The 16,594-nt window shown below is 38.2% G+C and overlaps 2 protein-coding genes across 3 annotated transcripts; both read right to left on the reverse strand.

The window, feature by feature from the left end:
* Positions 1 to 2,507: 2,507 nt before the first annotated feature.
* Positions 2,508 to 4,151, reverse strand: LOC146272786 (homeobox protein Hox-C12a-like). 2 transcript variants are annotated; one of them, XM_084705461.1, is made up of 2 exons: positions 3,563 to 4,151; positions 2,508 to 2,746 (listed from the first exon to the last, which is right to left on the reverse strand). In XM_084705461.1, exons 1-2 carry the CDS (start codon positions 4,149 to 4,151, stop codon positions 2,508 to 2,510), a joined length of 828 nt encoding a protein of 275 aa, XP_084561587.1. The 2 variants fall into 2 exon arrangements, with proteins under 2 accessions (XP_084561587.1, XP_084561586.1); XM_084705460.1 differs by having other exon boundaries at positions 2,508 to 2,758; positions 3,560 to 4,151.
* A 6,504-nt stretch (positions 4,152 to 10,655) lies between these two features.
* On the reverse strand, positions 10,656 to 12,955 carry LOC146272787 (homeobox protein Hox-C13a-like). Its single transcript, XM_084704992.1, has 2 exons — positions 12,292 to 12,955; positions 10,656 to 10,915 (listed from the first exon to the last, which is right to left on the reverse strand). Exons 1-2 carry the CDS (start codon positions 12,953 to 12,955, stop codon positions 10,656 to 10,658), a joined length of 924 nt encoding a protein of 307 aa, XP_084561118.1.
* Positions 12,956 to 16,594: the final 3,639 nt, after the last annotated feature.

The raw sequence follows: 16,594 nt of genomic DNA on the forward strand, positions 1-16,594 counted from the left end.
GCTGGTCCACCTATTAATCAGATTTATTCTTGAATTTAGACTAGTTGAGTTGATTGTTAGTCAAATGGTGTTGACCATGGTGGATGACCTTTGACGAAAATAACATCGAACATGCATTGCGAGCGTCCCGTGTAGTGGTAGTAATTTGTGATGTTGCTGACACTTGAGTAGAAGCAACATTTAAAGAAACAAACATTGTAGGCTATTTTTTTGCATGTAATCTACGCTTCAATTATTGCAGGCTTCAAGAACCAATGTTGGATCGATGTTTAATCATACAACACTAGGCTTCATAGCCTAAGGATATGTCTCAGGTAGGCTAGACGTGCAAATATCAGTTTATTGATAGTCTCAGCAATATAGGCATATACCAATATATCATCAATGGTGAAAGTAGGCTATATTTTTTCACTGAAGAAAAATATTGTGGTGAATTGTCAGCTCGAAGTTGTTTAGGAGGACCAATGATTTGTCAAACACACAATCTAATCCCTCTTCCTCGCTGAAGTAGTGTACGGGGCGGATAAAGGGTTTCATTGCAAACATTTCCTATATTATTTTATTGCGTCCTCTTAACGCCTTGTAAAGGATACTGCGGACAACTTGTGTTATAAAAGCAAAATAAACACATTTATTGTTTTTATTTTGCATACTACTACATCATAAAATGTATATCAAAAGAGCTGACAATCCAAAATCTTTAGAATGGCCGAGGTAGTCTATTAAGTCTTCATTGGGTCAGGCCATACAATATTTGCGTGATTGACGCTACTGAGAACAACCAAATTTTTTCAAGAACAAATTACGCAAAGAAAGAAAATAACAACTACAATGTGGGATATACAAAAGTTTGCATATTTTAATAGACATTAATTCTCACATTCATATAATTTGTATTGGTAGCCTATAGGCCAGGGTTGATGAACGCAAGTTATAGGTGACACATAACACACACCAAAATATGTATTTTATCATGGTCATAAAATTCATAGTTGTAAACACTGGTGTTTTAACCATAGCACAGGCTATACTCTCAAGTGAGTTTGTTTCGTGGACACAATGCCGAAAACATAAGAGAGAGAGAAACAGCAGCACAAACTATTTAGATTAGCCTTTATCTTCGTAACCAAAATACTGTGGAAAAAACCTGTTCCAAATCCTGAACAAACACTAGCACGTTGACAAGAATACAAGAACTATCATAGTCACTATTCTTATAGGCTAACACTAATGATATATTGCAGTACTAGATGTTTACTTATGATATGTTTTTAACATACAGGGTAAATAATCTTCAATAGTCTATAAACGAAAATAGATTTTTAGATTTGGTGTTGAAAGGCTTGACTTCTAAGATGTGGTAAGCCACGATTAAAAACACTTTTATAATTCAAATGAAAACGACTTCAGGCGTGGCCAATGCATAATTCTGAACAGAAAAAAGTATAGTTCTATATTTAGTATATAATAGACTGCCATTTTGATTACTAAAGAGAGTGGGTTTGTGTATTGGTGGAAATATAATTGGCTGCATAAACCGTAAATGACTATTGCAATAGACAGATCTCTGTCGTCGTTACGAAGGTATATTACCTTACACCCTCTAGTGTTCACAGTCGGCCCGCGTCGACAATCCGTGTCTATGTCAAGGTGATAAAACAGGTGAACTATTGTTCATTATTTTATTGTATGGAAAAGCATAGTGTTTTAATATAACATCGGGGTTAAGAATACCAAGATAACACTCTTCTAGGAGTGTTTGCCCTTGATCGTGGACGTTCCTATAATGTGCAGAGTTGATGGAAAACATAGCTTGCTATCACGTGTAAGCAAATATTTTCAACCAGATATGAGTAGAAGATTGTATAGGCTACACTGTTCATTGCAACCAAAGTCTTTAGTAATGTATTTACATTAAATCACATCCATACATTCATTTTACAACCTGACAAGAGTCTTAACCGATTTGGTAAGCTTGTTAACACAAACTCATTTAGTTTGGAGTAATGTTGAAAACTGATTAGGTTATAGAACATTTTCTCCAAGCTGCAAATATAGGTTGAACCTCAAAGCATGTAAGCTTAATGTTTTAATTAGTTTAGGTTTAATGAATTACAGCCAAGTCCATAGATATTTGGCCTTTGGTCTGCTGCAGCGATGGATCATAAAGAATACCAAGCGCGAATTTCAAGTCCATTATGGAATGAATGTATTAATTTCAGGCCTGATGTTTGCAGGACAGTTATTAGGCTAAATATATAATGAGCATGGACTATGGCAATTTTGGAGATCTGAAATTCTGGATCATTTACCATAATTTGGTCGGTTGTCTTAGCAGAATTGGCAAAAGTTATTTTGTCACAGTAAAAATATGCTTATCTAAAGGCCGTCAGGAGACTGCATGCTGTGTACAGCCCATCTACAATAACATAATCACTTGCATGTTTCAATGAGATTACATACATCTTTCTTCACATTATTCTTTCCTCTCTTTACAATTCTCTCTCTTAGAAGAAGGACAAAGCGTGTTCTCTAAGCATCAATCTCTTCTTCTTCATCCTGCGGTTTTGAAACCATATCTTCACCTGTTGGTCGCTGAGATTCAGGCGCTCAGATAGCTCCCTCCGTCGCTGCCGGGTGATGAATTCATTCAGCATGAACTCTCCTTCTAGCTCTGCCAGTTGGAGTTTGGAATAGGGTTTACGCTTCTTTCTGGTTCGTGTATGCATTGGGTACCACGGAGCACCTGGTGATGAGAATGAGTGGAGCAACCAAGCGAGTGAGAGAGAGAGAGAGAGAGAGAGAGAGAGAGAGAGAGAGTAACCTGTGTGTTCAATAGGCCTACATATTACTAAACAGTTCCAAACAGTTCACATGTTCTACCCATGCTGACCTCAAAAATAATAAAAGGATGAATACGCATGCAATACTAGTTGTTTCCGAATGATTCAAAATAAATATCAAGTGAATACACAAAGCACTTGTCTTGTAGACTCATTTTGTTGAGAAGACACAATAAATCTCACTACTTAGTCACGTTGCGTCTAAACCTGCAATAAAATTGCAAAAAAACATAGGGTTGATACGGTCTCATTACAACTATGTAAACACATTGCCACAACTAGCCCAAAAATGCTAATTTGATTCCTTTAAATAAGCAAATGTTATGCAGGTGTATTTCTCTGTTGAGATTTTGATGGAATTGATAATCGCTTAGCCGAGTTTGATTATCATTTCAATCCTCAATTAGCCTATATAGGCTAGCTTCTTTGTTCTCCTGGTAAGATCTAGACATTCTAATTATCTTTTTTACTACAAACAATATCTTGATTTTATGGTTCTGAAAGGGTTTACTAGTGTATAAAAGGCTCCGCGTAAACGAAAATATGAACCCCTTCTTAAATGCTTCCCCTAGCGGTGCCCATGCCAACATGCAAGCCTCACGTCAATACATGCGACCTCATCTGCATTGAAACGAGAAGCAAATAGCAAATCTATAAAGGCACAAAAAGATCATACAACATTTTACACATTGCATTCATATGTAAAAATTCACACTCACCTCCGCCCACTGTTGCGTTTGGGACATGATTTCCAGGGGATGTCAGCGCCTGTGCGATACCCGAAGAGGATTTGCTCCCTTCATTGAGCAGCGACGAACTGGAGTCAGATTCGAGAGACTGACAGGATGGCGGATCTTGGTTTAATTGGTCGTTGCTGTAGTCGTATTTAGAAAAGGTACCGTTGTTTGTCATCCCGTTGTGCAGATGATCCACTGTTATGGAGGAACAAGAGTCTCCTCTTGTCCTCTCCTCGCGCTTGAGGTTTGAGCTTTCGCAAATTTCTCTGTTACCACCACCGTTGGTGTAAAAACATTTGCCTTCATCTTGCCTCGTAATTTCGCATGTACGGTTGAAAGAGGGGTTAATGGACATAGGACTGCTAAAGTAAGGCTGAGGATATCCATTGCACGGCTCTGACGGGGTCCAAGGGAGGGAGCATACATTGTCCCTTCTTGGGTAGGAGAGTGAGGGTAGACCCGCCAGTTGTCCACCGGACGCTCTAAAGTTTGGAAGGTAAAATGTGTCTCCCGTGTGGATGTTTACCAAAGGTCCCACAAACCCGCTATTAAGAAGATTATGCTCGCCCATTTCAGCGGGCCCGACCTAGAGCTTCTAGTTTATGGCAATCTGACATTTAACATAGTTAGACTGTGCAGGCCTCGTGATTGGTCGAACCGGGGCCACATGTCCCAGCCAAACTGCGTTACGGAAGGTGCCACCCACTTCGTCCATGTCTGACCAAACAAAACATTAACTTCTGTTTTACGGAATTTATAAGCTTTTAAAATATTCTGTAAACATTTAATTAGCTTTTTTTTGCTGATTTCATCTTGTGTTTCAAATACACGTTTGGTAATCTGATTTTAAATTGTTACAATCCAGGTAAAACATGATAACACATTATTGTTCAATATCTTTTACATTGAAAACGCTATTCAGGAGCTGAAAAGCACTTTAGAGCAAACTAAAAATGAAAGTATGTAATGTAAGTGTATTTAATAGACTAGTAACATGCAGCTAACTAGACACGAAATTCTTTGGCCTCTTCAGGCCAATATACAGGTTACATTGTTGGTGTACAAGTCTTACTCTTTCTTTTAGAGCAAATTACAGATGAATTGAATGTCATATAAAGCTGTGATGCTGCACTTTACGGGCCTGTTTTAGAGAAAGACAGCCTCACTGCTCATTCTTCACAGCCATCCTCCTCTCGTATTTACAGTAACAGGGTCAGTAGGTTGAAACCGTTGACTCTGTAAAAATTGAGACTGTCTGCAGTAAGGTTATTTTAAGAGCGTACATTTCAAATAACACCCTTGCTAAGGGAAGAATTTCCACAGATATCAAATTAAACGTTTGTGACCATGCACTGGGACACTTCTATAAACTTTCAATTTTTATGTGTTTTTTAAAGACGGACAACGAAACTGTGCGCCATGGATCTAAATGAACCACGAAAGCCTTGACACTCTCATCAATTGATTTGTAGCCTATCTCGATGCCCCTGTTTACGTTAGGTCTACGTGAGAGTTAAGGTGGGTGACTATTACAAAGATTGGCGGATTGGTTTTGGGAAAATACTATGGTAGTTCAGAATGAGCCTAATTGGTGGGTTTGTTACTTGTTCATTGTTTCCTAAACTGTAATGGATAAACTTCATAATGTTATGTAGCAGGGATAGGAAAACGAAGATGGACAACGCTACATAAGCACAAAGACACATAACCTAACAAGTTCATGATCAGGACTGCGGGCTGTATGTATGTCTGGAATAGCGTTTTGTGCAAACAACATTAATAAAGTAGGCTACAGGAATTATTGAGGCTCTGCGGCAATGTAGCCTTAGGATAATCTAATCTAATATTCGCTTAATATATACCGTATCCATAATATCTGATTATTTTATGACTGATGTCAAAATTAGAGATGGCCAATTTGTTTTTTAATGTGAATTTCAATAAGGTAAATAAGGCTTGAGGGGGACACATTAAATAACGATTTTGATATATAGCTCAAATAACATGACCCAGCTTTTCATTAACATACGCACAGATTTTAATGCCAATGCATAATTTGCCATTATTGCACTGTGTCTAACTTAATATTATATTCTTAATCGAGTAGTGAACACGTTTTACTGGATACTATTAAACACATCTTATTTGGTTTTCAAATACCGTGACATTAAAAGTAGGCCTAAAAATAAACGGACTGAATTTGCGTAATTGTGTGTGGCAATAGTTTAGTGCGTAAAAAGTCTAGTGCAGCATAAGAAACAGCCGATGATCACAGGGTGGGCTAAAACAAAACCGAATGTCTAGCCTGTATTTGTAGGAACAGAAGCATACTTGATTCCATTTTCGTGGCCTGTTCACATTGCTATAAATAGTTCCTGAAAGATTGCAAGTATGCCTGATTAAGTTACCTTCGACCACGAAACAGAAGATGTGCAACTCTTGCCGCCTATTGTCTGCTGTTGAAAACATTCCCAAAATAATGGACAAAAGTAGGCCTATGTTAAAACAACAATATTCATTCTTGTAATGTTTAAAATAAATTCCATGATCATGCCGATGCAAAATGTGTATCTTAAATGAAACTAATTTTCGTTCATTCTGCTCTTTAGGTAAAGAACTCAACAATTGGTGCTGCGGCAGTTCAAGGTCACTGTCTAGTGCATTGCTGTCTGCTTTCTTTCGGCTATCTTGAAAACCCTCGCCATGTCCCGGCGACGCTCGTCTGAACAAATAGTTGTTCCTTCAATGAGTTCCAATAACAAGTTGTCATAGCTATAGACCAATTGTCAAGCTCCAGAAACAAAGTCAACAAATGTGTTACTGCACACAAGCACATCATGATATGTCAACATTTTATTTAGGAAAGTGGAAACTGTGATGGTCGAAGTGAAAAAGATGGATTAATTAGAGATTGGGTAGCATTGTAAACTACAAACCAGGGGCATATATTTAGCCTATAGCCTAATTGCACGGTTTGACCTTTACAGTGAAACAATTACGTTTTGTAAGATATGTCATTACTTATTTGTCCAAATCTTTGGTCACCTCAATACCCCGGCCAAAAGGTTAGTGTCACCCACATTTGACAATTGCCATTTAGACATAGTCCTTGGCAAATTGTTGACATACATGGGGTCGGCCTAACTATTCTGATGGTGCCTAATTTATCTTAGCTTAACTTGTGTCCAACAGTTTAACAGTGCTGTCCAGTATTAGGCCTAAAAAAATACTGCCAATTGCAGGTATATTTGCTTATATGCATTTTGTATACTCTAATATGATTTTTACTTGTATTAGGCTAGTCTTTAAGACGTATTTTATGGCAAACGTAAAGCCTTTTATAAAAAAGATAACCTTGATAAGGCGAGGGTGACTGCAAGTAAACCACTTTGTATGTGTGTGTTTAGGCCTACTCGAGCAAGAATGCTCAAGAGAAAGTAAGCAAAATAAATATGTGAATTATGTTTTCAATTTTATTTTGACGAAAGAATAGGTACATCGTCATCGTTTCCATTCACCTGTCGGTAAGAGTCTGATATTGGAGTGAATCGTCTGCCTATTGCTCTTCCTTTATGTACGAGTTCAAATGATAAGACAAGTGAGTTTCATGTTCAGTATAGTTCAGGATAAATATCCCTCCAACATCAGCACTGACAGTTGTTTCATGTAGGATAGAGCTTATACGAACAAATATATGGCCAAATTGTTAATCAAAACATGGTTTGACCAAATGAGATTGTGTTTGCATTGTGGAATTGACAAAAAGTTGAGTTGATGAAAGAACCTAACCGCCAAGCAAAATTACGAACGCCAGTGAATATAAGCCTATAGTCGTCGACTTCCTGCTATTTCCATGTATTCACCAGCAGAGGCTGTCATCCTCCTATTCACAGTTCAGGACACTCATAATTAGACCAGCTGGTCGACTGAACAGTTTCAGACGCATTCCTATCTCAGCAGTTTTAATTTTCGACACACTTTAAGATAATTTATTTGAAGTAAACCTTGATTACCACAATCAAATACACATGTGAATTTTGAGGATATGTTCAAGAAAAGACCGCATTAAACTTGAATTAACCTGTTATAGGCTTTGGATATTTAGGGCGTGAACCAAATACATATTTTATAACCCGGAGTAGACCAGAAATTCACTCTTAAAAGTTACTCTTGACAACATAACCATACATATAACTATTAGAATATAGATGGTGTTAAAGCAAATTGACTAAATTGTACTAATAATATCAGTTAAATTATACAGAGCTAAATATTAAACAGTGCCTAACAAACACAATTTTACTACAAATGATATCACCAACCCACTTGGAACGGATGAAGAATTGAATTAAATGGAACTTAAAGAATTTCGATCTAAAATTGAAGTTACCTAACCTTTTGCTTTTGCCTTGAAGGCCAACACACACAAAATAATTGAAGAAAGGCATCACGGATGTGTAACCTTAAACAACGTAGTTAAGTTTAGCATATGTATCTTAAATGGTGAGGCTAAAAATCCACACAAATAAAATGGGCATGGCAAATGTATATACTGAGCGGGTGTTAGGTTCTTGGAAAAATAGGCCTATACAAATAGTCATAGGTAGGCTACACCTCTAAACGTATACGCTCGTGTACATACCTTGACATTTTTTTTATGGGTCACGTCTGTTTTCCTTTGAAGCAGAGGAACACATCGAAGTAGCTTTAAATCTTCACTTGAAAAGAGCAAACTTGTCTGTGTCAAATGTGATGGACTTGCAAGATGATTGCGGTCTAACTGTTATCCACGATCAGAAAACCACACACTCCCAAAGATGACGTACGTGTGCAATATAATTTCGGTCTTCCAGGGCGAAATTATTTAGTAAAGCAACAAACCAACACATTTTGTCGATTTGTGTTGAAGAATGAGCAGGCTTTCAAGGAATCTCAGATGCACTGATTATTTTTTTTTTCATCAATTCAATTAATCAATTGACAAACATGGTGTCTTACCCCAATAGGCCAGAAAGAGGTGGCTGTTGTTATGTCAAGGTCAAAGTGACTATAGCCAACAGTCATGGTCAAGGGTAGGCATGTGACGTAGGGGCAAAATAGACGAGTAACTTCGAGTCTATTTCATCAAGACTATTCCAAATCAGACAACATATTTAGCGAAGATTGTTGACCTTAATCTTGTTTACCTATAACACAATACATCACAGATTATTTAAATAATATATATTTTGAATATAAAAGAACAACCATATAAAAACCAACCATGCGCTAATAGCCAACTGGGTAACATGAATGAAAAAGCTATATCCCAAACTTCAGCCTATACTTTATCATGGAATCTCGGAGCTTCCAGACAATTGATCACGTTATTATAGCCTATTTAACACTTGTAGTCGTAAGTGTACAAACAAACGTTGTGTACGCATGTTTCCGTCACATAATCACATCTTGATTATGTTCTCGTTAGATTAGGGAGACAACCAACATCCTATATTTTTGTTAGGGCTCTGTGTAATAAATTTGAATTTGAAAAACATCGCTTGTCACCAGTCTTTCATCCTCAATGTTGATGGCGTTTACATTTTGCTTAAGCCTATATCCTGGTCCCCATTGGGCAGGGCAGTACATAACTGGCCTCTCTTCACTCTTTTTATGGACAGGTGACAAACACCAGTGGAACCTCACCCTATCCCTAGATAACCCTAACCCTATCCCTTGATAACCCTATCCACTTGTCTTCCCTAATACCCTCCCGAGTAACACTGCAAGAGGAACCAAAAACAAGCAATGCAGAGCAAATGCAAGAAACACAAATGGCTCTTTTAAAACCCCTACTACAGCTGGATAGGCTACATAAATGTCAAGGCAACTGTGGGCCCACATACTTTTATTAAAAGGAATGCCTTAGATGAACGAACGATTCGTTATCATCTGAAAGCTACGGGAGAAAATATGAGGGAATGCCTATTTCATTCAGAATCTTCGTATTTATAGTCCATTAATTCCTCAATAGGCCTGCTATTTCAAATTAACGAGCACATTTGAGAATAAGATTAGATTTCAGCACGTCCATTACCCAAAAAGCAATAGTCTTGCCTTAAATGTAGACCAAACGCTTTCTTTCTTGGTAGATCTCCAGACGTCAGCAGCATACTGAAATTTGTACTGCTCTTGGAACACCATTGGCTCATTCAAGGGACGTGACTATTGACATTACCAATGACACTGGTGAAACTGAGATGGCCGAATAAGGTAGACAGGCCTGTGTAAATTGATCATTTTGACGTGTTTTGGATTAAGGTAGCCTATTTCATGATCAATACAAAGAGACAGATTTCATGAAAACACGCGCAACTGACATTGACAGGTCATTACATTTTTTATTTATTTATGAAACACGTTTTCACTGAGTAAATTTCAATCCAACACCACATCACAGTTCAAATGGTGCACTAAAGATGAGCAAAGGTCCTACAATGGGAGTGCACAGCCCGAATGCAATAAGACCTGATACTGTACAAACCTATGATTAAAGGTTGTGCATTATTATGCAATACCGTTAATATTCTTATTATGAATACAGTCATTCCAGTTGCATGACAGTTATATCAAAAACTAACTCAATTTAGGCTGCAAGTCCTGTCACACGAGAGAACAACAGACTAATTAAATAATAAATGTACGACACAGACAATAGCAGCCTTGATTAACCTTGAGATCAAACTAAAACGGCAAAATAAGTAGGCTTATAACAGTAGCCTTTACATAAGCGTTGAGTTTTGAAGCGTCCTAGCCCAAGCGTGGAAATGTATATGCACAGAATGACGGCGTGAAATTCTGTACCCTCGGCAATGTTTGCCAGCGTCAGTTTATTATTTTGGAAATAGGCTACTTTCCGTACTGTAGGACCATTCAAAGGCCAGATTTTCAACGATCAATGTATATATATATAATTCAGTCCGATCTATAGGCTACAATAATAAAATCCTGTTCTTTGAAAACCAAGTGCATAAACGTTTGGTGAGATTTCTTACAAGAGTGTTCATGGTGGAAAGTATGAATTGCTAGAAATTTATCAAGTTACATGCATGTGGGCGCTTGGCTTTGATTTACAGACGAATTTCTTCTCTTTTACTCGTCGGTTCTGGAACCAAATAGTAACCTGGCGTTCAGAGAGGTTCGTGGTGGCTGATATCCGTCTTCTCTTGTCTTTGGTGATGAATTTACTGGCGGCATATTCCTTTTCTAGCTCCTTCAGTTGGATTTTAGTGTATGGAACTCGCTTCTTGCGACCTCGCCGGTAGCTGCTGACCTCTGATTGCAAAGGGACCACATCTGAGAGAAACATTAAAAAAACAAACAGTTGAGAAGCTAGAACTTCGGCACTCTGTCTGAATTGTTATTTCTTGCATTTTGGTATCATGTAGAGTACAACGATTCTTGAATGGAATCGGAAACTATAGGCCTAAACCACATCTGGGGCCATCCAGACTTGTTTAAACATATTTTACGTCTTGTTCAGCCATATTGTAGACAGATAATCTGGCATGGCCTACTGAAACTATAGTTAAGTCAAGCGTTGAAGGCCCAATGTAACCTAACAACAAACAAGCTTTTACACGTGAAAAAATCACACGTTTCCCAACAGTTACACACGAATGTCCAAATGTCAGTCGTGTCAACTGTTACATGAATGATAAGCCAATCAATCCAGGAATTTGGTGGCTATTCTTGACAAGACGGAACTTGATACAGATATTTAAAAACACTAAAATCTAGCCTACTCGTAGTCCAGTGCCTACATGCCAACTATAACACACTAGACCAGGATCTGAAGGACATTTCATTTCAACTGTGCTGCTTTGCTTTTTCACAGCAAAGCAGCACAGTGACATGATAGACAGTTTGATTTAAGAATACATTTATTTTGTGACGGATGGCTTGTGACAACACTCAGACACATGCGGTCGTAGACACACACACACACACACACAAACAAACAATCACTCCCTACCTCCCTCCCTCTCTCACAGACGCACACAAACACATAGGAGTTTGAGAGGAATTTTGATATTAGGCCTACTAGATTACAATAAAAGCAGCCCCGTCAAGTCCATGGGATGTTATGATGCCGTCTTCTCACAAAACAAATAGTATACGTCTAGTAGGCCTAATGAACACAAAACAACACGATCAAGAGGTTCTTGGATTTGTAATCTGTAAAATCGTTAAAATCGTTAATCATGATGCATGGCAAACTTCAAGGCTCCACTCCCTGATTGGATTAAGCCTTCAGGGAGATGGTGAAGGCCTACGGTGTGGAAATTATTTGAATGATCTGTCCCTATACAGTAACGGACTACATTTTAAATCCGATTCACATATTAAACAATGTAAGGCGTGCATGGCAATTGAAAGACTTGCCTTGTGTTTATAATGACATAGAGTAACACAATTCATGTAAAAAAAAAAGCGCTTTTCCCCAGCTGTGACCAAATGACGAATATAAACTTACGTAAAATAAGAGCAGGCCATGTGTAAAAACATATTACTTTTAAATTGATTGCAGCGTGGGCCACAAACACGCGCACGTGCAGATTCTCTTTGCTATTAGATTACAATAATCGATATGACTGTTGAAATTAAACAATTACATCAAGCATTAGACTATCAAGACAGTTTTTGTAATTAGGAGGAAACACATTTCATACCCGGAAAGGGCGACTTCCAAAGATGTGCTGACTGAGTTTGTTCTTTGGAACAGTACACCTGTCCATCCCAGCCATTTGATAGAGCCCAGTGCTGATAGCCATCCATGGGTATCAAAGTCTCATGTCTTGGTTCCGGGTGCGCACTGATACCAGGCACCACCGATACGTCCAGGTAGCTTGGGACAGTCTGATATGAGCTGGCAAAACTTGGGTAAAAGGCAAATTCCTTTGGACGACTTGACAGTTCTTCTGTGGGCAGCGCCGCGCTGGGCTCTGTTGAGTACTTATCGGTGGTGTGATAAGAGCACTGCTTCTGCTGTAAATTCACGTTATGGGTGTGCGACAACCGACACCCGTAATAAGGGCTTCCAAACGGGTAACCATATCCTAGGCTGGTGTTTGAGGAAGTCTGTGGAGCGGGGCATTGTCTCCCCATGTCCTGAGGGTTTATGTCCGAGTATACAGAACTTTGGTGGGCAATGCTGCCTGAGTGTCGTCCCAACGTGGTGTGCGAGATCAGTTCCCTGCAGTGGGTAGCAGGACAATTCCCGCTCAGTCCCTCCATGGATTGGTTTTTATTCTGATTATTTTCATTCGGGCTTTTTTCATATACGTACATAAAGGTGTCCGCCCAGCGTGGATGCAGAACCATCGAAGTCGTCATATCACGGGTTGCCGATGCTTTTTAAAAGTCGACTACTCCAAGACGGACACCTCATCTCCAAACACTTTTTTACGCATGCGCATGCGTACCGCCCAGTACCCAAGTGTCCACTTCATTACTGAGATCCTCAAACACGTGACACCACAACAAGGCAGATATGGGGGTGGGTAGGCTATAGGTGGTGAGAGACGCATCTTTATGAAACAACATTTGGTGTAGGCTCAGCAATGTTTCTTGATTGCATTTAAAGCTTCTGGATATAGGTAAGCAAGAAAAGGCAAAAAGGCTACTCAGGAGACGTAATTATAAAATATAGGCCTAGTTTAAGGGTGGAAGGGTGAATAGAGTATTAGCCGCCACATGATTAACCAAATAGGCTACTGAGGATTTCCGATTTGTGGTAAGATTGTCTACATGCATTCGTCTTTTTTGACGTGGACCATGTAGGCTATAGGTACTACGTTTTGAATCAGTCAAAAAGCCATTTTAACAAATAACCGAAGTCCCAAATCTCAGAGGATTCTGTTGTGCTTTAAACCATACTCAACCATAGGTATGGTTTAAACTTCCCGTGAGGGACAGAGTGCTTGTGTGTATCATATGAAAATGGAGGATTTAGGCTACTAGTCAAACTTAGACAACAGACCATTTTGCAAAAATCTGATAATAGCCCACGACATCCTACTGGACAAAATTGAATTAAAAAGTCACGTTTAAAACTGTTTAAACTATGGTAATATTACAGATAGCATAGAAAGGACCAATGTTAGATAAACACTTTGTATAATGTTGGCACTAAGAATTTAGGCTACGTCTAACAGGTGAGATAGTTTTCATGAAATAATTTAAATTTAGTTCTCACGATTTCATGATGATCAAATGTCTATTCAACATTAAGGAAACTAGGCTACTGTGTAGACAGGATTAAAGTGGATGAACTGGCGTCAATAAACAATCTGTTCTCCGTTGAATGTCTAAGTCACGGACACTTTCAATTTCTTATTTATGCTCAGTTGGATAGTCGGAAATTGTGGTTTGACTTGAAAAGCCACTGCCACGGCTTCTCATACTATAGCCTATCATTTGGGGCAACCTATTAAATAACGTTTTAGTTATCGTTTGGGGAAAACGAGGAAAATGTAGCCTAAGGATACTCTTTTCGTTCCGCAAAACAAATAGGCTACGTGTGTGTCTTTTGGCATAGGTTATTCAACGCCAGGCGTATATTTTTTTTAATCAACTATTATCCTACATTTTAATTTTTTAATTGTTGCACAGTAGGCTGAGCTATTTGCATATGCCTATGACAATCAAAACTTTAAAAAACAAAACAAAAAAAAGGCTTTATGCAGGCTATTCACATCATAACATTATGATGCTTCACGCATTGGGGTTCAAAAAACTAGAATGAAAGAAATCATATTCATTTCGATATGACTAACTAATAACTGGTAGGCTACCTTCTTCATCTAAAATAACGCAGGAAGGAGAACACCAACACATAGCAAATAATGTCTGATCATGCTTAATTGTAGAAACCAGGAAGTCCAAGGTCAAGTTAGACAACACAGACAAACAGGGTCGTAATAGGTCTAGACAGACTGAATGAACTTCACACACGCTTTGTGGACTTACGTGAAAACTAGATGCAATTAGAGCTATAATGACTTTTTGGATAGGTTAACATAAACCCACCAAAAGTCAGCTCTTGCTTTCTTCGCTTACTAATTTTTTGAAATAGCACAGCTCTTGTAGTCTATACAAGCCTAAACCATAGACCTATATTGATTTATTAAGAGTAGCGTAAATATATCGCTTAAAGGCTATTTCAAACCACTTGAGCACCTTTCTGTGATTGCGAGCATTCATTAAACTATATAACCGTGGCTATTTTACCAAAAGGCAAGATTAACGTTGACACTTTTATCCTTTGTCATATTTGCCATGTAGGATCTATATGGGCTAAACGTTTACCAACTTGTTTAGACTACGATTTGTTGCCTTTTTATACATTTAGCAAGTCACTCCGAAACTTGATAACATGGGCACAATGTAGGCCAGTCCGGTAAGGAACTCAGAGTTGCCAAATGAATGCCGTTCAATGACATGTTCCAGCCTATTTGTTTTATATGTTCTCAGTTTAGCTTGATTTTCCCGTTCTTGTTTCCGCTGCTCAATCAAGCATCCAACTCTCACATTCAAAGTAACATTGGATTCACATGGGATCATTGTCTCTAAATTACAGCAATTGTGTCTGTCATTTCTGACAGAAGCCTAGGCTATATAGCCTGAGAGAACTGAACTTAAATGAATGTTAAAACGCACGTTAGCCAAGACGCAAGGTAGCCAATGCCATGCCCATAATATGCTACGTGTTCACAATAGTTGTTACATTTCTGTAACCCTAATCCTTAAAAGGTGTCATGGAACTGTTGAATTAGCAGACCCTTAAAAATTTTTACATTCGAAACAAAAATGCATAGTACGTCTACTCTCTTACCTGAAAAGAGAACGTAAAACCGACCCTGAAAGTGGTGCTTTGTGGAACCTTATGTTGTTTAAAATTAGGATCGAGTGGTAATTGTGTTTTAAGGAGGTAAGCATAAATAAATTTAATAGCCTGGTGTTAACATAAAACATACCAGTGGTAGCCTTTTGCGTGATCTCCCTGAACAATTCGCATATTCCAATTTTAGTCCTAGCCTATGCGCTTTCAGGATCCACTATCCATAACTTTCCAGTAAGCTAAATACTGTTTACAGACAATATAGCTTAATTGAAAGTAATCTGTGGACTATTCCACACATCCATATCCTTTTAAATAACAAAACAACTTTTTAAGGACGTTTATTACCACTGTTACTCTTACCCAGATGCAGTGCTGAATAACAATGGCATGTTTGCATGATAAGCTTCTCAACCAAAAGTCCGATTGGACGTGAGAGCGATAAACACGACTAAACGTTTAAATTAACGTGTTTCAAGTGATTGTAAGAAGATACATTTTGGGCGAAAATATGTTTGAAAGGAAAAATGAATGTGACTGATTTGGTATAATTGTTGGTTTATTTTCAGTGTCAGCAACAATCTGTAGATTCATGGTCAGTCGTGAAATTCAGTACATGAATTTGCTTTTATTTTTCAACACTCAACGAAAACTGGGATGCTGGGATATGAAGTATGAATAGACTATAGGAAAAACACATTCGAGATTCTTAACATTTAGCGTTTTTTTCCATTACATGATCTTTTGTGTTTTCGTTCAATCTTATGTTGTTGTGGAAGCCAGACCTTCTAGCCTACTGAAACGTGGTTATAGCCCAGTCCCACCAAAATATGTTCCGGAAATGGAGAGTTGATGTTCCAAATAACTGAACTAATTGTTGCAATACACATTGTCATCAAATGTTATCATTTCCTCGAGGCTTTCATTTAGGAATAGCTGACTGAAGTTAGATTATTATTGAAACTTGTGTTAAAGAAATTGTCAATCAGTGGCAGAATAAGATTAACTTGCTGCAATGTGATCATCACAGCACTGTGTTAATTAACAGGTTTTAGCCTAATACAAATAGGTTGGCGACAAGACCCGTCATGTCAGCAGAAGTCCAAGTTCAAGTTAAGAGAGACGTCCACTGC

This window comes from Hypomesus nipponensis, chromosome 9 (assembly GCF_054491055.1).
Source record: "Hypomesus nipponensis isolate SF chromosome 9, ASM5449105v1, whole genome shotgun sequence".
Classification (NCBI taxonomy): domain Eukaryota; kingdom Metazoa; phylum Chordata; class Actinopteri; order Osmeriformes; family Osmeridae; genus Hypomesus; species Hypomesus nipponensis.